General features: G+C 43.6%; 1 protein-coding gene across 1 annotated transcript in view; it reads right to left on the bottom strand.

Annotated features, from left to right (window-relative positions):
* Positions 1-4,320: 4,320 nt before the first annotated feature.
* Positions 4,321-23,689, bottom strand: part of LOC139274125 (gastrula zinc finger protein XlCGF8.2DB-like) — a gene marked incomplete at its 5' end in the record, with an annotated part of 30,078 nt that continues 10,709 nt past the window's right edge. The window contains one exon of the mRNA XM_070891168.1: positions 4,321-4,413. Coding sequence (XP_070747269.1) covers positions 4,321-4,413 — 93 coding nt within the window. The remainder of the gene's footprint in view (positions 4,414-23,689) is intronic.

Here is a 23,689-nt window from a genome sequence, read left to right on the forward strand (position 1 = left end):
GATGATTCTTTACTGAAATCGCCGCTGAATGTTAATCTCTCGCCTTACCCATTGTCTGTTGAGACCACCAATGAAACGAGGGTGGAAATTCCTGTCCTCAACAGTCACACCTCGAAAGATTTTTAATTTCAAAAATACCGCCAATAATTTTTTAAAGTGCGGATTATGTTAATAAATGCACCATTAGCCAAAGGTTTACAAACAGGTTTTACTTCCTTTTATTTTATTCCATATTTCCCTTACTAATTCCAGGCTGTTACAATCAAAATTAAATTTGCGTTCACTGTCAATCTGTCTGTAACGGACGGCAATCAATCCCCACTGATTCTGTAACAGGACACATTCCAGCTCAAACTGTGTAAAAGTTGGGAATCACAAATCATGGATTGATCTTCCGCACAGGCGGGAGTGAGACCAGAACTGGGAGCCCTTCTGTGAAAAGGGAAGAGGGATAGAGTGTTCACACTGCTTCCCATTCTGGTCTCTGTACAAACTCCCATTCTGGGTTTTTACACTGCAGGGAGTCCCGGGTTAATAAACGGATTGACCGTAACAGGAATTGAAAAATAAACTTATAAAGGGCTTGCGAGAGAATGAGGTGCAGGACATTCTAAAAAGGGAGGGAGAACAGCCAGTTGTCGTGGTGCACATTGGTACCAACGACATAGGTAAAAAAAAGGGATGAGGTCCTACGAAATGAATTTAAGGAGCTAGGAGCTAAATTAAAAAGTAGGACCTCAAAAGTAGTAATCTCGGGATTGCTACCAGTGCCACGTGCTAGTCAGAGTAGGAATCGCAGGATAGCTCAGATGAATACGTGGCTTGAGCAATGGTGCAGCAGGGAGGGATTCAAATTCCTGGGGGATTGGAACCGGTTCTGGGGGAGGTGGGACCAGTACAATCCGGACGGTTTGCACCTGGGCAGAATCGGAACCAATGTCCTCGGGGGAGTGTTTGCTAGTGCTGTTGGGGAGGAGTTAAACTAATATGGCAGGGGGATGGGAACCAATGCAGGGAGATAGAGGGAAACATAAAGGAGGCAAAAGCAAAAGACAGAAAGGAGATGAGGAAAAGTGGAAGGCAGAGAAACCCAAGGCTAAGAACAAAAAGGACCATTGTACAGCAAAATTCTAAAAGGACAGAGGGTGTTAAAAAAACAAGCCTAAAGGCTTTGTGTCTTAATGCAAGGAGTATCCGCAATAAGGTGGATGAATTAATTGTGCAAATAGATGTTAACAAATATGATGTGATTGGGATTACAGAGACGTGGCTCCAGGATGATCAGGGCTGGGAACTCAACATCCAGGGGTATTCAACATTCAGGAAGGATAGAATAAAAGGAAAAGGAGGTGGGGTAGCATTGCTGGTTAAGGAGGAGATTAAGGCAATAGTTAGGAAGGACATTAGCTTGGATGATATGGAATCTATATGGGTAGAGCTACAGAACACCAAAGGGCAAAAAACGTTAGTGGGAGTTGTGTATAGACCTCCAAACAGTAGTTAGGGGTGCATGCAATAAAGGTGCAGCAGTTATAATGGGTGACTTTAATATGCACATAGATTGGGCTAACCAAACTGGAAGCAATACGGTGGAGGAGGATTTCCTGGAGTGCATAAGGGATGGTTTTTTAGAACAATATGTCGAGGAACCAACTAGGGGGGAGGCCATCTTAGACTGGGTGTTATGTAATGAGAGAGGATTAATTAGCAATCTCGTTGTGCGAGGCCCCTTGGGGAAGAGTGACCATAATATGGTGGAATTCTGCATTAGGATGGAGAATGAAACAGTTAATTCAGAGACCATGGTCCAGAACTTAAAGAAGGCTAACTTTGAAGGTATGAGGCGTGAATTGGCTGGGATGGATTGGCGAATGATACTTAAGGGGTTGACTGTGGATGGGCAATGGCAGACATTTAGAGACCGCATGGATGAACTACAACAATTGTACATTCCTGTCTGGCATAAAAATAAAAAAGGGAAGGTGGCTCAACCGTGGCTATCAAGGGAAATCAGAGATAGTATTAAAGCCAAGGAAGTGGCATACAAATTGGCCAGAAATAGCAGCGAACCTGGGGACTGGGAGAAATTTAGAACTCAGCAGAGGAGGACAAAGGGTTTGATGAGGGCAGGGAAAATAGAGTACGAGAGGAAGCTTGCAGGGAACATTGAAACGGACTGCAAAAGCTTCTATAGATATGTAAAGAGAAAAAGGTTAGTAAAGACAAACGTAGGTCCCCTGCAGTCAGAATCAGGGGAAGTCATCACGGGAAACAAAGAAATGGCAGACCAATTGAACAAGTACTTTGGTTCGGTATTCACGAAGGAGGACACAAACAACCTTCCGGTTATAAAAGGGGTCGGGGGGTCGAGTAAGGAGGAGGAACTGAGGGAAATCCTTATTAGCCGGGAAATGTGTTGAGGAAATTGATGGGATTGAAGGCCGATAAATCCCCAGGGCCTGATGGACTGCATCCCAGAGTACTTAAGGAGGTGGCCTTGGAAATAGTGGATGCATTGACAGTCATTTTCCAACATTCCATTGACTCTGGATCAGTTCCTATAGAGTGGAGAGTAGCCAATGTAACCCCACTTTTTAAAAAAGGAGGGAGAGAGAATACAGGGAATTATAGACCGGTCAGCCTGACATCGGTAGTGGGTAAAATGATGGAATCAATTATTAAGGATGTCATAGCAGTGCATTTGGAAAGAGGTGACATGATAGGTCCAAGTCAGCATGGATTTGTGAAAGGGAAATCATGCTTGACAAATCTTCTGGAATTTTTTGAGGATGTTTCCAGTAGAGTGGTCAAGGGAGAACCAGTTGATGTGGTATATTTGGACTTTCAGAAGGCTTTCGACAAGGTCCCACACAAGAGATTGATGTGCAAAGTTAAAGCACATGGGATTGGGGGTAGTGTGCTGACATGGATTGAGAACTGGTTGTCAGACAGGAAGCAAAGAGTAGGAGTAAATGGGTACTTTTCAGAATGGCAGGCAGTGACTAGTGGGGTACCGCAAGGTTCTGTGCTGGGGCCCCAGCTGTTTACACTGTACATTAATGATTTAGATGAGGGGATTAAATGTAGTATCTCCAAATTTGCGGATGACACTAAGTTGGGTGGCAGTGTGAGCTGCGAGGAGGATGCTGTGAGGCTGCAGAGCGACTTGGATAGGTTAGGTGAGTGGGCAAATACATGGCAGATGAAGTATAATGTGGATAAATGTGAGGTTATCCACTTTGGTGGTAAAAACAGAGATACAGACTATTATCTGAATGGTGACAGATTAGGAAAAGGGGAGGTGCAAAGAGACCTGGGTGTCATGGTACATCAGTCATTGAAGGTTGGCATGCAGGTGCAGCAGGCGGTTAAGAAAGCAAATGGCATGTTGGCCTTCATAGCAAGGGGATTTGAGTACAGGGGCAGGGAGGTGTTGCTACAGTTGTACAGGGCCTTGGTGAGGCCACACCTGGAGTATTGTGTACAGTTTTGGTCTCCTAACCCGAGGAAGGACATTCTTGCTATTGAGGGAGTGCAGCGAAGGTTCACCAGACTGATTCCCGGGATGGCGGGACTGACCTATCAAGAAAGACTGGATCAACTGGGCTTGTATTCACTGGAGTTCAGAAGAATGAGAGGGGACCTCATAGAAACATTTAAAATTCTGACGGGGTTAGACAGGTTAGATGCAGGAAGAATGTTCCCAATGTTGGGGAAGTCCAGAACCAGAGGTCACAGTCTAAGGATAAGGGGTAAGCCATTTAGGACCGAGATGCGGAGGAACTTCTTCACCCAGAGAGTGGTGAACCTGTGGAATTCTCTACCACAGAAAGTTGTTGAGGCCAATTCACTAAATATATTCAAAAAGGAGTTAGATGAGGTCCTTACTATTAGGGGGATCAAGGGGTATGGTGAGAAAGCAGGAATGTGGTACTGAAGTTGAATGTTCAGCCATGAACTCATTGAATGGCGGTGCAGGCTATGTTTCTATGAAATCTGAGCCTCATTCCCTAAACAAGCTCTTAATTCCTCGGCAGGCGCTGTAAATGGGAACGAGCGACAAGGAATCGTGTTTTTAGCATGAATGGCGGGAAATTCAACAGCGGCCCCAACGTCGAACCAGACAGTGAAGCTGCTTATGAGAATTCAAAACTAATTCCACAGCTGGAACTGCAAAGGTTCCCAAACACACTTGTTCAGGAAATAATTACAGTAAATTGAGTCTAAAGGGTGATGCGCTTTCGGTCTTTCAGAGAGGTTGTGGTTGGCTCTTAAAAGAGCCATTGTGTTTGGGGTGTTCCCTCAGGACAGTGTGGAGTTTTACTTGGAGCTGGTGTACTTGGTCACCGCCTTTGTCCCTTCCGACACGGCGTGCTTGGCCAGCTCCCCGGGCAGCAGCAGGCGCACGGCGGTCTGGATCTCACCGGAACTGGTGGTGTCAGATTATGGTATGAGAGTGTGTATTTTATTCTGTACTTGTCTATCTCTGGTATATGAATGTGGCGTTTAGTCTGTACCTGTCAGTTACTGGTATATGATTGTTGGGGTTACTCTCTACCTCTCAGTTTCGGTTATGTGATTGTGGGTTTTAATCTGTACCTGTCACTCTCTAGTATTTGAGTGTGGTGTTTATTCTGTATCCATTTGTCTCTGGTATGTTAGTGTGGGTTAATCTGCACCTGTCAGCTTGCTATGTGAGTGTGGGTTTATTCTGTACCTCTCGGTTCTGGTATATGACTGTGGGGTTAATCTGTACCTGTCAGTTTCTGGTATGTGAGTGTGGTCTTTAATCTGTACCTGTCAGTCTCTGGTATGTGACTGTGTATTTTTTCTGTAACTGTCAGTTTATATGTGAGTGTGTATTTTATTCTATACATTTCAATCCCTGGTATGCGAATGTGGGGTTTAACCTGTACCTGTCAGTTTCTGGTATGTGAGTGTGGGTTTAATCTGTACGTATCAGTTTCTGGTATATGAGTGTGTGGTTAATCTGTACCTATCAATTTCTGGTCTATTATTGTGGGCTTTAATCTGTACCTATTAGTTTCTGGTATGTGAGTGTGGGTGATATTCTATACCTGTCTGTTTCTGGTATGAGAGAGTGGTTTTAAGATGTACCTTTCAGTCTTTGATATGTGAAAGTGGGGATTAATCTGTACCTGTCAGTTTCTGGTATTTGAGTGTTGGTTTTATCCCATAGCTGTCAGTTTCTGGTCTATGTGTGGGGTTTAATCTGTAACCATCAGTTTCTGGTAAAAAGTGTGTGGTTTAATCTGTATCTGTCAGTTTCTGATCTATGAGTGTGGGTTTAATCTATACCCATCAGTTTCTGGTGTGCAAGTGTGGGTTTTATTCTGTATATTTCAGTATCTGGTATATGAATGTGATATGTTTCAATAGTGAAACTGCATTTGATCCTACCGCTCTGTGTGGCTGTAAGATTCACAATGAAACTCAGCCACTTCGGATCACTGTTGGACTGACAGCTTCTGCTGCCTGTGATAACAGGATTGAGGTCAGTTCTGTGTCTCTGCGCTCTGTGAGTGATAATGTACTTACTGTATGCGAGAAGGAGCTGCCTGCACTTTGTCTTGTGTTCTGGGTGGAAGAAATATCATATTTATACTGGCTCAATGAAGTATTTTGCTTTGAGAATAATAATACCAGAAAAATATTAGTTATGATATGGACAACTGATGGGGAAAATATAAAATAAAGTTGTAATGAATGTATATGTTTATAATAAAGTAAAGTATCTGGAGAGAGGAAACCGTGATACAAACAGTGTTCTTGTCTGACCTCACTGCAGTACAGCAGCACTCAGATTTTCCACACCAGGTGTGTAGGACTGTTCTATAGAAAGTTATCAGCATCTAGACACAACTCAAACCCAGCAATGGTCCATGAATGGGATCACCCGATTAATACAATCGAGGTTTATATCCTCCACTCCCATAGGACTACCTGTAAAATTCTGAATCGCTTTCTGGATTATAACCACAGGTACCTGGGCTGTACAACAATTGTTCTCAGTCTATTGGAACCGAGTTAAGTGCCTGTGCAGTCAACAGAATGTCACAGAGCCTGGATCATGATGTATCTGAGGGAGCGACAATGTATCTCTCGATCACCTTCAACACGGATCTGGAGAACTCAATGCACCGAAACAAAATTACCAAATTTGAAATGTCTACTTTCTGTCCTGGTGCCTGCAATAGATACACTTTGTGACACTCCTCACATCCTCACTGTCAGGCTGTGTTTCCACTGTTCAATGTCCAAGAAGGGCAGACACGGTGAGATTGGGACTGAATCAGGAACATTCACGACTGGTTTGGTGACAGAAACCAGCAATGATTTGAAAGAGTGTGGTGATTAACTTTCTCTGTTACCTTACACTGTACACACACAGCCCGGGATATATCCGCTCCCTTCCCCCACTCACTCCATGTTCCCAAACTACTTCCTGCTCCATTCTGCCTCTTACAAACAGCCCCCGATTCCCCGACACAAAGCCCATTTGCGGAAACAGTCTCAATGCGATGAGCTGCTGTAAAGAGTCTGCTGTTTGCTCCCTTACTCTGGCCCGGGATATCTCCGCTCCCTGATGTGTTCAACGATCATCAGCCCAGCACAGAGGAAATGGCAGCCACTGGCAGAGCTGGGGAAGGGGAGCTCGCATGTGTCCTTCCTGTCAGTTTAAATACTGGGCGGGAGACAAGTCGGGGGGGGGGGCGGTGTTGGGGGGGAGCAGGCAAGTATTTCAATGCTGGAGCGTGAAGCTTGGAGGTGAATCTGGAAGCTCAGAGGCCGCTGTCTCTGCTCAATCTGTCACCCTGTATTGTTCAGACTATGGGATGTGAGTGTGTGTTTTACACTGTATAGTTCAGACTATGGGCTGTGAGTGTGTGTTTTACACTGTATAGTTCAGACTATGGGATGTGAGTGTGTGTTTTACACTGTATAGTTCAGACTATGGGATATGAGTGTGTGTTTTACACTGTTTCGTTCAGACTATGGGATGTGAGTGTGTGTTTTACACTGTATAGTTCAGACTATGGGATGTGAGTGTGTGTTTTACACTGTATTATTCAGACTATGGGATGAGAGTGTGGGTTTTACACTATATAGTTCAGACGATGGGATGTGAGTGTGTGTTTTACACTGTATAGTTCAGACTATGGGATGTGAGTGTGTGTTTTACACTGTTTTGTTCAGACTATGGGATGTGAGTGTGTGTTTTACACTGTATAGTTCAGACTATGGGATTTGAGTGTGTGTTTTACACTGTATTGTTCAGACTATGGGATGTGAGTGTGTGTTTTACACTGTATTGTTCAGACTATGGGATGGGAGTGTGGGTTTTACACTATATAGTTCAGACTATGGGATGTGAGTGTGTGTTTTACACTGTATAGTTCAGACTATGGGATGTGAGTGTGTGTTTTACACTGTTTCGTTCAGACTATGGGATGTGAGTGTGTGTTTTACACTGTATAGTTCAGACTATGGGATTTGAGTGTGTGTTTTACACTGTATTATTCAGACTATGGGATGTGAGTGTGTGTTTTACACTGTATCGTTCAGACTATGGGATGTGAGTGTGGGTTTTACACTGTATAGTTCAGACTATGGGATGTGAGTGTGTGTTTTACACTGTATAGTTCAGACTATGGGATGTGAGTGTGGGTTTTACACTGTATAGTTCAGACTATGGGATGTGAGTGTTTGTTTTACACTGTATAGTTCAGACTATGGGATGTGAGTGTGTGTTTTACACTGTATAGTTCAGACTATGGGATGTGAGTGTGTGTTTTACACTGTATAGTTCAGACTATGGGATGTGAGTGAGTGTTTTACACTGTAATGTTCAGACTATGGGATGTGAGTGTGTGTTTTACACTGTATAGTTCAGACTATGGGATGTGAATGTGTGTTTTACACTGTATAGTTCAGACTATGGGATGTGAGTGTGTGTTTTACACTGTATAGTTCAGACTATGGGATGTGAGTGTGTGTTTTACACTGTATAGTTCAGACTATGGGATGTGAGTGTGGGTTTTACACTGTATAGTTCAGACTATGGGATGTGAGTGTGGGTTTTACACTGTATAGTTCAGACTATGGGATGTGAGTGTGTGTTAAATTTTATATGAATCAAAAAGCAGAATGTTTAAAAGAGGAGAGACTTGTAAATGTCGTTATTCAGGGGGATTTGAGTGTCATTGTGCACGAATCACATATCGTTAACTTGCAGCTACTGCAAGCAATTAGGAAGGTAAAGGATATGTTGGCCTTTATTACAAGGCGTTTGGAGTATAAGAGTAAAGAAATGTGGCTGCAATTATGTAGGGCTTTGGTGAGACCACACCTGGATTACTGGGCACAGTTTTGGTCTCATTGCCTAATGAAGGATATTAGAGGGGGTGCAACATTGAATCCTGGGATAGGGAGATTGAGTGAAGTGCACCTATACACTCTGGAGTTTAGAAGAATGAGAGCTGAGCTCATTGAAATCTAAAAAAAAATCTTAGAAGTCTTGGCAGGGTAGATGCTGTGAGGATGTTTCCCTTTGCTGGATAGTCTAGATCTAGGGGTCATAGTCTCAGGATAAGGGATCGGACACTTAGGACTGAGATGAGGAGCAATGTGTTCACTCAGAGGGATGTGAATCTTTGGAATTCTATACACATAGGTCTGAGACACTCAGTCATTGAGTATATTCAAGACAGAGAACAAAGGGGATCAAGGGAAATGGGTATCAGGCAGGAGTTCAGGGTGAAGTTCAGCCATGAATGTAATGAATTGCGGAGCAGGCTCGAGCGGCCTTACCGCCTGCTATTTCTTATTCTCTTATAGCTGTCAGTATCTGGTACATGAGTGTTGTTCTTTCTTCAGTTTTTGGTGGGCAAAAGTGGGTTTTATTATACACCATGTCAGCTTCTGGAATGTGACTGCGAGTTCCACTCTGTTTTTGCCTGTCTCCGGGATGTGAGTGTGGATTTTACTCCGTACCTGTCGGTCTCTGGTATGTCAATGTGGGTATTACCCTGTACCTGTCAGTTTCTCATATGTGATTGGGAATTTATTCTGTACTTGTCAGTTTCTGTTATGTGAGTTTTATTCTGTACCTGTTATTTTCTGAATTTGTAACATGGGTTTTCCTCTGTACCTGCCAGTTTCTGGGATGTGAGTGTAATTTTTTGTCTGTACCTGTCTGTTTCCGGTATCGGAATGTAGGTAAAACTATGTAGTTCTCAGTCTCTGGGATGTGAGTGTGCGTTTTACTCTGTATCAGTCACGTCTTTGGTATGTGAGTGGGTTTTATTCTATAGCTGTCTTTCTCTGCTATGCGAGTGTGATTTTACACTTTATCATTCAGACTCTGGTATGTGAGTGGGGTTTTATTCTGTACCTGTCATTTTCTCATTTGTTAACGTGGGCTTCAATCAGTACCTGACAGTTTCTGATATGCGAGAGTGGATTTTAGCCTGTATCTGTCAGTTTATGATATCTGAGAGTGGGTATCTCTCATTGTCTTTTATGTAAGTGTAAGTTTTACTCTGTATAGCTTAGTCTCGGATATGGGAGTGCAGAATTTACTCTATAGCTGTGTGTGTGTGATGCAAGTGTGGATTTTACTCTGTATCTGTTAGTCTCTGATGTGAGAGTGAGAGTTTTACTCTGTATCTATTAGTCTCTGATGTGAGAGTGTGAGTTTTACTCTGTATCTGTTAGTCTCTGATGTGAGTGTGTGAGTTTTACTCTGTATCTGTCAGTTTTTGGTATGCAAGTGTGGTTTTCCTCTATCATTCAGGCTCTGGGATGAAAGTGAGAGTTTTACTCTGTATGTTAATATCTGTGATGTGAGTCTGGGTTGTACTCTGCAACTTTCATTTTCTCAAATTTGAGTTGGGTTTTATTTTGTACCTGTCAGTTTCTAGTATATGAATAGGGGTTTTAATCTGTACCTGTCAGTTTCTGCTGTGATAGTGCTGCTTTTGTGCTGTATCTGTCAGTTTCTGATGTGTGAGTCTGTTTTAATCTATACCTGTTAGGCTGTGGGATGTGAGCATGTGTTTGACTCTGCATCGATCAGTATCTTTTATGTGGCTGTTGATTTTGCTCTGTAGCTGTCACTCTCTGGGATGTGAATGTGGGTTTGACTCTGTAGGTGTCATTTTCTCATGTGTGAGTGTGTTATAGACTGTATGTGTCATTCTCTGTGGTGTGAGTGTGGGCTTTACTCTGTATCTGTCAGTCTTTGGAATGTGAGTATGGTTTTAATCTTTATCTGTCAATTTCTGGTATTTGTCTGTTGTTGTTACTCTCCAATTGTTAGTTTCCAGGATGTGATTGTGTATTTTAATCAGTACCTGCCAGTTTCTTGTACCGGAGTGTGGATATTAGTCATATCTTCCAGTCTCTGGTATGTGAGTGTGTGTTTTACTTTATAACTGTCTGACTCTGGGATGCAAGTGTATTTTATTCTGTATCTGCTGGTTTACAGAATGTATTAACAAAAACTGAGAGGTACAGAATAAAAGTTATGTGAATATCCATTTTACTCTGCACCAGTCACTTTCCGATATGTGAGTGTGGATTTTAACCTATATCTGCCAGTCAGTCAGTGTGTTACCATATGTGATTGTGATTCAATCACAATCCGTCATTCACTGTGCCCGAGAGTATGTATCATTCTGTCTCTCTCAGTCCCTGGTACTGTTTGTAGATTGGGATCCATTCTGCGTCTCTCAGTCCCTGGCACTGTGTGTAGGTGTGGGGTTCATTCTGTCTCTCTGTCCCTGGTACTGTTTGTAGATTGGGATCCATTCTGTGTCTCTCAGTCCCTGGCACTGTGTGTAGGTGTGGGGTCCATTCTGTGTCTCTCAGTCCCTGGCACTGTTTGTAGGTGTGGGGTCCATTCTGTGTCTCTCAGTCCCTGACACTGTTTGTAGGTGTGGGGTCCATTCTGTGTCTCTCAATCCCTGGCACAGTTTGTGGGTGTGGGATCCATTCTGTGTCTCTCAGTCCCCGGCACTGTTTGTGGGTGTGGGGTTCACTATGTCTCTGTTAGAATGGTGATGTGTGTGAGTGCGAGAGTTATTATGTAATTGACAGTCTCTTGTTGTCAGCTATTCTTGCTGTGTGACTGTTGGATTCTGTTCCTTCTTTAGGCCTATGCTAGTTTGAGATTATCCGTGATTGTCTCAGGAGGAGGTTTGGTTCAGTCCATTACCTCCGTTTCTCTGCTCTTGTATGTTAGTTGCTGGGTTTGAGAGTCAGTGTACCGACACCAGTGTGGATTGACACCGTGTCAGTCAGTCCTTGTGTGTGAGCAAGGGAGTGAAAATGGATCTGCCTCTCAGAGCGATATGTTTGGACTTTGAAACAACATCTTATTGTACTGTTCCAAGTGACTGTGGGATTCATAATGTAACTCTGGGATTCGGATCACTGTGGGACTGACAGCTTCTGCTACCTGTGACAATATGATTCTGTGTCTCTGCGCGCTGTGAGTGATAATGTACTTACTGTGTGTGAGAAGGAGCTGCCTGCACTGTTCCTTGTGTTCCAGGTGGCAGAAAGATCACATTTATTCTGGGGGTGAAGTATTTTGCTCTGAGAATAATAATATGAGTAAAATATTAGGTACAAGTCATGGACAGGTGCCCATAGACTATAACAATGAAGTTATAATTAATGTGTTTCTTTATAATAAAGTAAAGTATCTGGAGAGAGGAATGCGCGATACAAACAGTGACATTGTCTGACCTCACTGCAGTACAGCGGCACTCAGATTCTCTCATCATCATCATCATCATAGGCGGTCCCTCGAACCAGGATGACTTGCTTCCACGTGAGCTGACAGATGTTTCAATGAAGGACCTGATATTCCAATCCTGACTCCAATTGAAAGGGTGGAAGATGCCTGTGCGTGGATTTTTTTAACGTGTGGTGACCGTTGCACATCAGCCACCACACAGGCTTGACAGAGCTAGGACTTTATCCAGTGGCAAGGGTAGACCAGGACTGGAGACCTGCTCGGCTGCACAGACCTAGTGCGCACAGACCCAGTGTGGGCTGGCCTGTGCTGCCCCTGGGCCATCGGCTCTTCTGGGCCCTGTACCCTCATTCGCCGCATCTCCGTCACAATCTCTCGTCGCTCCTCCGCCACAAACATTCGCCGCACCTCCGCCATGATTTCCCACCGCACATCCATTACAAACATTCGCCGAACCTCCGCCACGATCACCCACCGAATCTCAGCCACGATCCCTCAATGCCCCTCCGCCTCAATCACTCACCACACCTCCGCCACGACCATGAGCAGAGGAGCGGGACGGTCGTGGCGGAGGTGTGGTGAGTGATCAGATTCACCACACCAGCTGTGTCAGACGGTTCTATAGTAAGTTATCAGCATCCAGACACAACCCAAACCCAGCACTGGTCCATGAATGGGAACACCCGATTGGCAGAGTCCAGGTTTATATCTCCCACTCACATGGGACAATCTGTAAAGTTCTGAATCGCTTCCTGGATTATAAGCACAGGTATCTGGGCTGTACAACAATTGTTTTCAGTCTAATGAAACAGAGTTGAGAGCCTGTACAGTTAACAGAATGTCCCAGATGTATCTGAGGGAGCGACAATGTATCTCTCGATCACCAGCAACACGGTTCTAGAGAATTCAACACACCGAAACAAAATAACCGATTATTGAAATGTCTCCTGTCACACTCCTCTCCTGGTGCCTGCAATAGATGCACTTCGTGACACTTCTCAGTCAGGCTGTGTTTCGACTGTTCAATGTCCAAGAACAACAGACACTGTGAGATTGGAATTGAATCAGGAACATTCACTACTGATTTGGGGAAAGAAAGCAGCACTGATTTGAAAGAGCGAGGTGATTTACTTTCTCTGTTACCTTACACCGTACACACACAGCCCGAGAATGGCTTCTCCCTTCCCCCACTCACTCCATGTTCCAGAACTAATTCCTGCTCCACTCCACCTCTTACAGACAGCCCCGACTGCCGCTGAACTTACCCCGACTCAAAGCCCATCTGTGGACACAGTGCTAATGTGATGAGCTGCTGTAAGGAGGCTGCTGTTTGCTCCCTTACTCGGGCCCGGGATATCTCCGCTCCCTGATGTGTTCAATGATCATCAGCCCAGCACAGAGGAAACGGCAGCCGCTGACAGAGCTGGGGGAGGGGAGCTCACATGGGCCCTTCCCGTCGGTTTAAACACTGGGCGGTGAGAGCGGGGAGCAGCATGCATTTAGTGCATGCTCAGACCATCTTTTTGTCACTATTTAAATCAGCAAAAATGGGATTGTTTCACAAGTTGCTTTTATCACTAATTAAATGGGCCACATTGAGAGAATTTTAATTATAATCCGAATTACCAACAAAATGATTCGGTGAGCCGGACACTGGAGTGGGATTTCCTAGAGAGTTTTACTCTTTCCGTCAGTCTCTTGTGTGTGAGTGTGTCCCTGTCATTTCTGATAGGGGACTATGGGTTTTACTTGCTGCATATTATTGTTCTGATGGGTTTTATTCTGTACCTGTCAGTCTCTGCTATGGGAATGTGGGTTTTATTCTGTACCTGTCAGTCTCTGCTATGTGAGTGTGTGTTTTATTCTGTATCTCTTAGTTTCTGCTATGTGAGTGTGGGTTTAATTCTGTTCCTATCAGTTTATGCTATGGGAATGTCGGTTTCATTCTGGACTCGTCAGTCTCTGATATGCAAAAATGGGTTTTACTCTACCTGTCAGCTTCTAGTATGCGAGTGTGGGTTTTTATCCTCAGTTTATGGTGGGAGAGTGTGGGTTTTATTCTGTAGCTGTCAGTCTATGTTGTGAAAGTGTGCATTTTACTCTGTACCTGTCAGTTTCTAGTATGTGAGTGTAGGTTTTATTTGTACCTGTCAATCTCTGGAATGTGAGTTTGGGTTTATTCTATTTTAACCTGGCTATGAAACCTGCTCCCTCGCGGCATAGGTGTCCTCTGGAAATAAACTCAGCAGATCAGTACGAATCGCTTGCCGATTATTCAAAAGTTTCAGATAAATACAGAAAATGACCAAACTGCTTCAAAAACAGACACAAGCTGTCAAAAATAATGGAAAACAAGGCCCAGTAGATTTAGAGAGAGAGCTCGGGCTGGTGGGAATCCATCACTGGATCGTTCACACAAGCCGAGTGGATTAATTTGGTGATAGTACGAATTCACTGGTAGGTATTTGATGAGTAAGGTAAATAATCACCAGATTGGAATTTATCTTTTTCTTGTAACATCACAGAAAAGTGGATCGCAAGCAGGGTGGAGGAATTTGGTGATAGTAGGAATTCATTGCAAATTATTGACCTGGTTAGGAAATTGACTGAGCTGCAGGAGACAGAGGGTAGCGATAAAGGTTGGTTCTCAAGTTGACAGGATGTGGTGTCCCACAGGGATCTGTGTTGGGGATTCAACTATCCCTAGTATTTATTAATGACTTAGTTGATGGCATAGAAAGTCATATATCTAAATTTGCCGCTGAACACAAAAGAAAGATGGCATTGCAGGCAGTGTAGTTGAAAGCATCAAATTACAAAGGGATAGCGATAGATTAAGTTCATGAGCAAAGCTGCGTCAAATCGATTTCAATGTAGACAAATGTGAGGTCATCCACTTTGGACCTAAAAAGGATACAAGAGGGTACTTTCTAAATGGTAAAAAGCTAAAAACAGTGGCAGTCCACAGAGACTTGGGAGTCCAGGTACAGAGATCATTAAAATGTCATGAACAAGTACAGAAAATAATCAGAAAAGCTGATGGAATGCTGGTTTTTACATCTAGAGCACTAGAATACTAGGGGGTAGAGGTTATGCTGCAGCTATACAAAGCCCTGGTTAGCCAACACCTGGAGCACTGTGAGCAGTTCTGCGCATCATGCCTTAGGAAGGTTATATTGGCCTTGGAGCGAGTGCAGCATAGATTTACCACAATGATACTCGGACTCCAAGATTTAAGGTATGAGGAAAAATTACACAAATTAGGGCTGTATCCCCTAGAATTTAGGTTAAGGGCTGATCTGATCGAAGTTTAAGATATTAAGCGGAACAGATGGGGTAGATCGAGAGAAACTATTTCCGCTGGTTGGGGATTCTAGGACTCGGGGCATAGTCTAAAAATTAGAGCCAGAACTTTTAGCAGTGAAATGAGGAAACACATTTATACATAATGGGTGGTAGAAGTTTGGAACTTGCTTCCTCAAACACCAATTGATGCTAGATCAGTTGTTAATTTTAAATCGGAGATTGATAGCTGTTTGTTAACTAAAGGTATTAAAGGATCTGGTCAAAGGTGGGTATATGGAGTAAGGTCGCAGATCAGCCAGGATCTCATTGAATGGGGGAACAGGCTCGAGGGGCTCAATGGCCTACTCCTATTCCTATGGAGCAGTTGCCAGGACTGGTGAAATAATCCAAATAAAGATTCATTTGCCGAGACTCTGCAGCAGTTGTTTTCTGCTGTTAAATACCAGAATCAAATTGATCAGAATGCACCAATTGAAACAGAAAATTCAGCACTTTCTGGGGAGGTGAATGGCCGAGACACATTGATACTGAACTGTATTTAGTGAGCAACAGAACAAGGAGGAAGAGACAATCTCACACAGACACATACCCACAGAAGCACATACACAAGCACGTACACATTCATATATCAAAATATATACATAAACACATACACAGCCACAAAGATTGACACACATACACTTCTCTAATTGGCGAGTAGCTCGGAGCTGTGGATGAGCAGAGATTTTTTGGGGCAGGGGTATAAAAGAATACGGAGGTAAAGCAGGTGGAAGGAGTTAAGAGACAGATCAGCCCTGATCTCACTGAATGGGGGAACAGGCTCGAGGAGCTGAATGGCCTGTTCCTGTTCCGATGTTCCTTCCTCCACTTTATCTCCAGTGTCACTATCAAGCACTCCCAGGGCACATACAATACTGAGCACCCTCGACATTACCTTGTCATTACTACTGTCACTCTGTCCCCAGCCCTACTCCAGACCATTTCTGTTCCTGAATTTATAAACTAGGAAAATGTAGAAACGATAAATCCTCGGGACTGGATGAATTGCATCCGCGCAAACTAAACTATGCAAAGGAAGAGCCCATCGAGAGAATTGTGTTCAGTTCTGGACCTCACGAATGATGTATTAGCTTTAGCGGGGGTGCAGCACAGATTCAGCAGATTGCTACCGGGGCTAAAAAGGATTAAATTATGAGGACAGGTGGCATAGACAAGTCTTTTACTTCCTTGAAGATAGAAAATTAAGGATGATATCATTGACATGTTTAAGATGATAGAGAGATACTATTTCATCTGGTGGGAGAGTCCAGAACAAGGGGAATAAACTTAAAAGTTAAAGCTAGGCCGTTCAGGAGTGAGGCCAGAATGCACTTCTTCACACAAAGGTCAGTCGCAATCTGGAAATCTCTCCCCCAAAAAGCTGGAGCTCAACTGAAACATTCAAGACTCAGACTAACTGATTTTTGTTAGGTTGGGTTCTGTGTCTGTATATTGACACACAAAGACAAACACACACACACACAGACATGCTGAAACACACACATGGGTTAAGGGTGTAGGTGGACTGAAAGGGATTAAGCAGACTTTTAAAGGCACTTGTTCGTCAGTCCGTCTGCCGATTTTGGGCCTGGTTTGGTACAAATCTGACCTCTCACCAAGGACTCTGTTTGAACTCACCACATTCATTTTACACAAGTCCTTCAGATTGGTAGGGGTGAAAGGTCAGTATTTTGACCCTCTGTGACACCCAGCCCATTGCTGAAGATTGTTTCGAGTGCTGTACCATGTCTTTTCAGAATTCACTATAGAATTACATAGTATTCACTTCAGAGAAACAGGCCATTCTGCCCAACATGTCCATGATGGTGTTTATGCTCCACACGAGCATTCTCTCACCTTAGTTCACCTCACCCTATCATATCCTCGATTCCTTTCTCTCTCATGTACGTATCTAGCTTCCCCTTAAAGGCGCTCAGCTATTCACCTTAACTCCACATGCTAGCAAGCTCTACATTCTAACCACTCTCTGGGTAAAGAGGTTTCTCCTGAATTCCTTATTGGATTTATTAGTGACTATCTTATATTTAGTTCCTAGTTTTGGACTCCTCACAAGTGGTAACATCTTCTCTACATCTACCCTAACAAACAGCTTCTTAATTATAAAGATCTCTATGAGCCTTCTCTTTTCTAGAGAAAGAGCCCCAGCATGTTCAGCCATTCTGGATACTTATAACCTCTCACTTCTGGTGTCATCCTTGGAAATCTTTTTTGCAACAGCCACAGTGCCTGTATAACTTTTTCATAATATGGAGACCAAAACTGAACACAGTATTCCAAGTGTCGTCCAACCAAGGTTCTATATACATTTAACAAAACTTCTCTGCTTTGCAATTCTCTTACCCTAGAAATGAAACCCAGTGCTTTATTTACATTTCCATTGCCTTGTTAACCTGCTTTTAATGATTTGTGCATCTGTTCCCCTAGATCACTGGTGGGCAAAATACAGCCCATGGGCCATATCTGGCCCGCCAAGACATTCTATCCGTCCCGCTGGATGGGACAGAAATAGAACGCAAGCCAGATCTCGAGCTGCACATTCGTCTATCCACTTTCACTTCTCATGAGTCAGAGACAGACCTGAACTGCAGCCAAGGAAAAAACATAGTAATACTTCATTTAAATTAATAATTCACCAAAGCGATTCTCTCTGGCCTGATCTTAAAAGGATCCGTTGAGTAATTCTCGGCGCCAATGGCAGACATCAGTACCCAGAATGCACTGTGTACTAGAATATGCCCTATCCAATTTAGAGTGGAGTCATGGCTGCTCATCTCCACAAATCTTTTACCGAAGAAAGTGACTGGCACTGCATCTCTCTTCTCCCGGTACAATGGCAGGGGAGTTCTCATCTGGCACCAATTGGGACGGCATTAGTAATCTTTGCAGAGGGACATAATGATGACTGAGGTGGGAAAATGATGCTGACACAGGCTCTAAAGGGGGTACAGTTCTATTTCACAGCACTGATTTACAGAGACCAGAAGATACCACAACATTTTCAACTTTTATCTTTGATTCGGTCCAAGTCAGCATGGATTTATGAAAGGGAAATCATGCTTGACAAATCTTCTAGAATTGTTTGAGGATGTAACTAGTAGAGTGGACAAGAGGGAGCCAGTGGATGTAGTGTATTTAGACTTTCAAAAGGCTTTTGACAAGGTCCCACTCAAGAGATTAGTGTGCAAAATTAAAGCACATGGTATTGGGGGTAATGTACTGACGTGGTTGGCAGACAGGAAGCAAAGAGTAGGAATAAATTGGTCCTTTTCAGGATGGCAGGCAGTGACTGGTGGGGTACCGCAAGGTTCAGTGCTGGGACTCCAGCTATTTACAATATACATTAATGATTTAGACAAAGGAATTAAATGTAACATCTCCAAGTTTGCAGATGACACTAAGCTGGGTGGCAGTGTGAGCTATGAGGAGGATGCTAAGAGGCTGCAGGGTGACTTGGACAGGTTAGGTTGTGAATGTGCATGAAGAAGTTGTGAATGTGTCAGTTGAAGAGGATCATGGGAAGATAGCTAAAAGAAAATGTCAAGCTGCGATATTTACAATGTCGACACAAAAAGGGGTTACTCAGTGTTGTGGTCAAACACGAGTTACGCGAAAAAGCAAAGTCAGGCATGAGTCAGACGAGAGACTGCTATAACCAGCCGTAAAATAGGGAAATGCAATGTAAAACGAAACTGTAAACACATCCCTGGAGCCCACCCTATTTGGAGAGTTGTTAGCCTGCAATTGGGTATGCTATGGGGGAAGCCGACCAATGATTGTATAAACTGAGTGTCACTCAAATATGTTCTGCTGTAACAATGTATAAATATTGAGCTTTTGTACTGTTACGAGACTTGTCAAGAGAGAGGTGAACAGGCTCAAATCGAGGGTGTTCCCTTTATCTTAACAGGTCCCGGCCGGAGAATCTCTAATAAAGGTCTTATGTTGCGAAGACTAAAAGTGTTCGTGTGTCAGTGAATTCGCTGAAACAGATTGAAGAGAAAAGAATCCGTATCAACAAGGTGAGAGGGCAAATGCATGGCAGATGTGATATAATGTAGATAAATGTTTGGTGGTAAAAACAGGAAGGCAGATTATCTGAATTATGACAGGTTAGTAAAAGGGGAGGTGCAACGAGACCTGGGTTTCATGGTACATCAGTCACTGAAAGTTGGCATACACATACAGCAGGCGGTGAAGGCGGCAAATGGCATGTTGGCCTTCATAGCGAGAGGATTTGTGTATAGGAGCAGGGAGGTCTTACTATAGTTGTTCAGGGCCTTGGTGAGGCCACACCTTGAATATTGTATACAGTTTTGTTCTCCTAATCTGAGGAAAGACATTCTTGCTATTGAGGGAGTGCAGCGAAGGTTCAACAGACTGATTCCTGGGCTGACAGGACTGACATATGAAGAAAGACTGGATCGACTAGGCTTATATTCAATGAAATTTAGAAGAATGATAGGGGATCTCATAGAAACATATAACATTCTGACGGGATTGGACAGGTTAGATGCAGGAAGAATGTTCCCGATGTTAGGGAAGTCCAGAACCAGGGGTCATAGTCTAAGGATAAGGGGTAAGCCATTTAGGACCGAGATGAGAAGAAACTTCTTCACTCTAAGAGTTGTGAGCATGTGGAATTCTCTACCACAGAAAGTTGTTGAGGCCAGCTCGTTAGATATATTCAAAAGGGAGTGAGATGTGGCCCTTATGGCTAAAGGGATCAAGGGGTATGGAGAGAAAGCAGGAATGGGGTACTGAAGTGCATGATCAACCATGATCATATTGAATGGTGGTGCAGGCTCAAAGGGCCGAACAGCCTACTCCTGCACCTATTTTCTATGTTTCTATGTTTCATTTATAAGCAGTACCGGATACAAGTTATGTATGTAAGATAGCATCTGACTACTACATGAAATTATGTTTATGCAATGTTTTAATTTTTTTGCGCACGGTCCCTTTAAATTTGCTGCACAGCTGGGCACGATGCAGCTGCACATGCGCAGTGTCTCTTCCAGTGGCAGGAGCTGGGGATTGGTCTGTGCGGGACCCAGCGATTGGTGGAATATTGGTGGGCGGCACTCAACAGCTCACCAAAACTTTGTTAAGTGGCCCTCCAGCCCAAATAATTGTCCACCCTGCCCTAGATCTCTTTGTTCCTCAACACCATTTAGATACGTTTTTCCTGAAAATGGAGTACTTGCATTTATATTGCACCTTTCACCACCACCACACATTTCAAAACAAAGCTTTAAAGCAAATGAAGTACTTATGGAGCGTAGTCATTGTTGTAATGTGGGAAACGCAGCACCAATTTGCACACAGCAAGCTCCCACAAACAGCAATGTGGTGAGAACAGAAGAAATAGGAGCAGGAGTAGGCCATTCGGCCCATTGAGCCTGCTCCGCCATTCAATAAGATCATGGCTGTTCTGATCATGGACTCAGCTCCAATTCCCTGCCCGCTCCCTGTAACCCTGTATTCCCTTATCACTCAAAAATCTGTCTATCTCCACCTTAAAAATATTCAAAGACCCAGCCTCCACAGCTCTCTGGGGCAGAGAATGCCACAGATTTACAACCCTCAGAGAAGAAGTTCCTCCTCATCTCAGTTTTAAATGGGCCCCTTATTCTGAGACGATGCCCCCTAGTTTTAGTTCCCCTTTGAGTGGAAATATCCTTTGTGCATCCACCTTGTCGAGCCCCCTCATTATCTTGTATGTTTCGATATGATCACCTCTCATTCTTCTGAACTCCAATGTGTATAGGCCCAATCTACTCAACCCATCTTCATAAGTCAACCTAATGAACCTTCTCTGAACAGCCTCTAATGCAAGTATATCGTACCTTAAATACAGAGACCAAAACTGTAGGCAGTACTCCAGGTGTGGCCTCACCAATACCCTGTACAGTTGTAGCAGAACTTCTCTGCTTTTATACTCTATCCCCCTTGCAATAAAGGCCAACATTCCATTTGCCTTCCTGATTATGTGCTGTACCCCATACTAACTTTTTGTGTTTCATGCACAAGGATGCCCAGGTCCCTCGGTACTGTAGCACTTTGCAATTTTGCTCCATTTAAATAATAATTTGCTTTTTAATTCTTTCTGCGAAAGTGGACAACCTCACACTTTCCCACATTATACTCCATCTGCTAAATGTTTGCCCACTCACTTAGTCTATCTATATCCCCTGCAGATTTTGTGTGTCCTCCTCACAACTTGCTTTCCCACCCATCTTTGTATCATCAGCAAACTTGGCTACATTACACTCGGTCCCTTCATCCAAGTCATTAATATAGATTGTAAATAGTTGAGGAGCTAGCACCCTGCGACACCCCACCATTCACTGTTGGCCAACCGGAAAATGACCCATTTATCCCGACTCTCTGTTTTCTGTTAGTTAGCCAATCCTCTACCCATGCAAATATATTGCCCCCTATCCCGTGAACTTTTATCTTGTGCAGTAACCTTTTATGTGGCACCTTATCGAATGCCTTCTGGAAATCCAATTAAACCACATCCACTGGTTCCCCCTTATCCACCCTGCTCGTTACATCCTCAAAGAGCTCCAGCAAATTTGTCAAACATGATTTCCCTTTCATAAAACCATGCTGACTCTGCTTGATTGAATTGTGCTTTTCCAAATGTCCTGCTACTGCTTCCTTAATAATGGACTCTAGCATTTTCCCAACGACAGATGTTAGGCTAACTGGTCTATAGTTTCCTGCTTTTTGTCTGCCTCCTTTTTCTTTTAAATAGGGGCATTACATTTGCGGTTTTCCAATCCACTGGGACCGCCCCAGAATCCAGGGAATTTAGGTAGATTACAACCAATGCATCCACTATCTCTGCAGCCACCTCTTTTAAGACCCAAAGATGTAAGCCATCAGGTCCTGGGGACTTGTCTGCCTTTAGTCCCATTATTTTACCGAGTACTATTTCATTAGTGATAGTGTTATTTTACCGAGTACTATTTCATTAGTGATAGTGTTAAGTTCCTCCCTCCATACAGTCCTTTGATTATCCAATATTGGGATGTTTTTAATGCCTTCTACCGTGAAGACCGATGCAAAATATTTGTTCAGCGTCTCTGTGATTTCCCTGTTCTTCATTATTAATTCCCCATCTCATCCTCCAGGGGATAACGACCAGACAATCTGTTTTTGTAATGTTGAAGGATAAATACTGGCCAGGAGACCGGGAATAACTGCTCTGCGCTTCCTCGAAATAGTGTCATGGGACCTTTCACATGCACCTGAGGGAGCAGGCGGTGCTGTGGTTTAACGTCGCTTCTGAAAGACGGCACCTGATAGTGCAGCACTCCCTCAGCACTGCACTGGATTGTCAGCCGAGATTTTTGTGCTCAAATCCCTGGTGTGGGAATTTTACCCACAATCTTATAACTCAGAGGTGAGAGTGCTACTCACTGAGCCACAGCTGAGTACCTGGCCTCCTTATTCCACCTACCAAAATGCACCATGTCACAGCTATTTATATTGGAAGTAGAATCATAAAAGTTGACAGCACAGGAGGCCGCCATTTTGGCACATTATGCCGGCCAACAAGAGGCTATCCAGCTGTAACTCTGCAGGTTACGACACTTCAAGTGCACATCCAAGTATTTTTTTGATGTGGGTGAGGGTTTCTGCCTCTACCACCCTTTCAGGCAGTGAGTTCCAGAATCCCACAACCCTCTGCATGAATAAATTTCCCCTCAAATCCCTTCTAAATTTTCTACCAATTATTTTAATTTATGCCCACTGGTTGTTGAACCCTCTGCTAAGGGAAATAGGTCCTTTCTATCCTCTATATCTAGGCCCCCATAATTTTATACACCTCAATGAGGTCTCCTCTCAGCCTCCCCTGTTCCAAGGAAAACAAATCCAGCCTATCCAATCTGTCCTCATAGCCAAGATTCTCCACTCCCGGCAACAGCCTCATAAATCTCCTCTGTACCCTCTCCAGTGCAATCATGTCCTGCCTGTAATGTGGTGACCAGAACTGCACGCAGTACTCAGCTTTTTTTAAAAAAAAAACAGTTCAAGCATAACCCCCTGCTCTTGTATTCTGTGCCTCGGCTAATAAAGGCAAGCATTCCGTATGCATTCTTAACCACCTTATCTACCTGTACTGCTACTTTCAGGGATCTGTGGACATGCACTCCAAGGTCCCTTTGTTCCTCTACACTTCTCAGTGTCCTACCATTTAATGTGTATTCCCTTTCCTTGTTAGCCCTCCCCATATGCATTACCTCACACTTCTCTGGATTAAATTCCATTTGCCACTGTTTTGACCAGTTGATTAATATTTTTTTGCAGTCCTCAGCTTTCTTCATTATCAACCACACAGCCGATTTTAGTATCATCTGCAAAATTCCTAATCATATCCCCTATATTCAAGTCTATATTCAAGTATATCACAAAAAGCAAGGGACCTAGTACTGAGCCCTGCGGAACCCCACTGGAAACATCCTTCCAGTCACAAAAACATCCATCAACCATTACCCTTTGCGTTCTGCCTCTGAGCCAATTTTGGAT

The sequence above is a fragment of the Pristiophorus japonicus genome, chromosome 9, assembly GCF_044704955.1.
Source record: "Pristiophorus japonicus isolate sPriJap1 chromosome 9, sPriJap1.hap1, whole genome shotgun sequence".
NCBI classification, from domain to species: Eukaryota; Metazoa; Chordata; class Chondrichthyes; family Pristiophoridae; genus Pristiophorus; species Pristiophorus japonicus.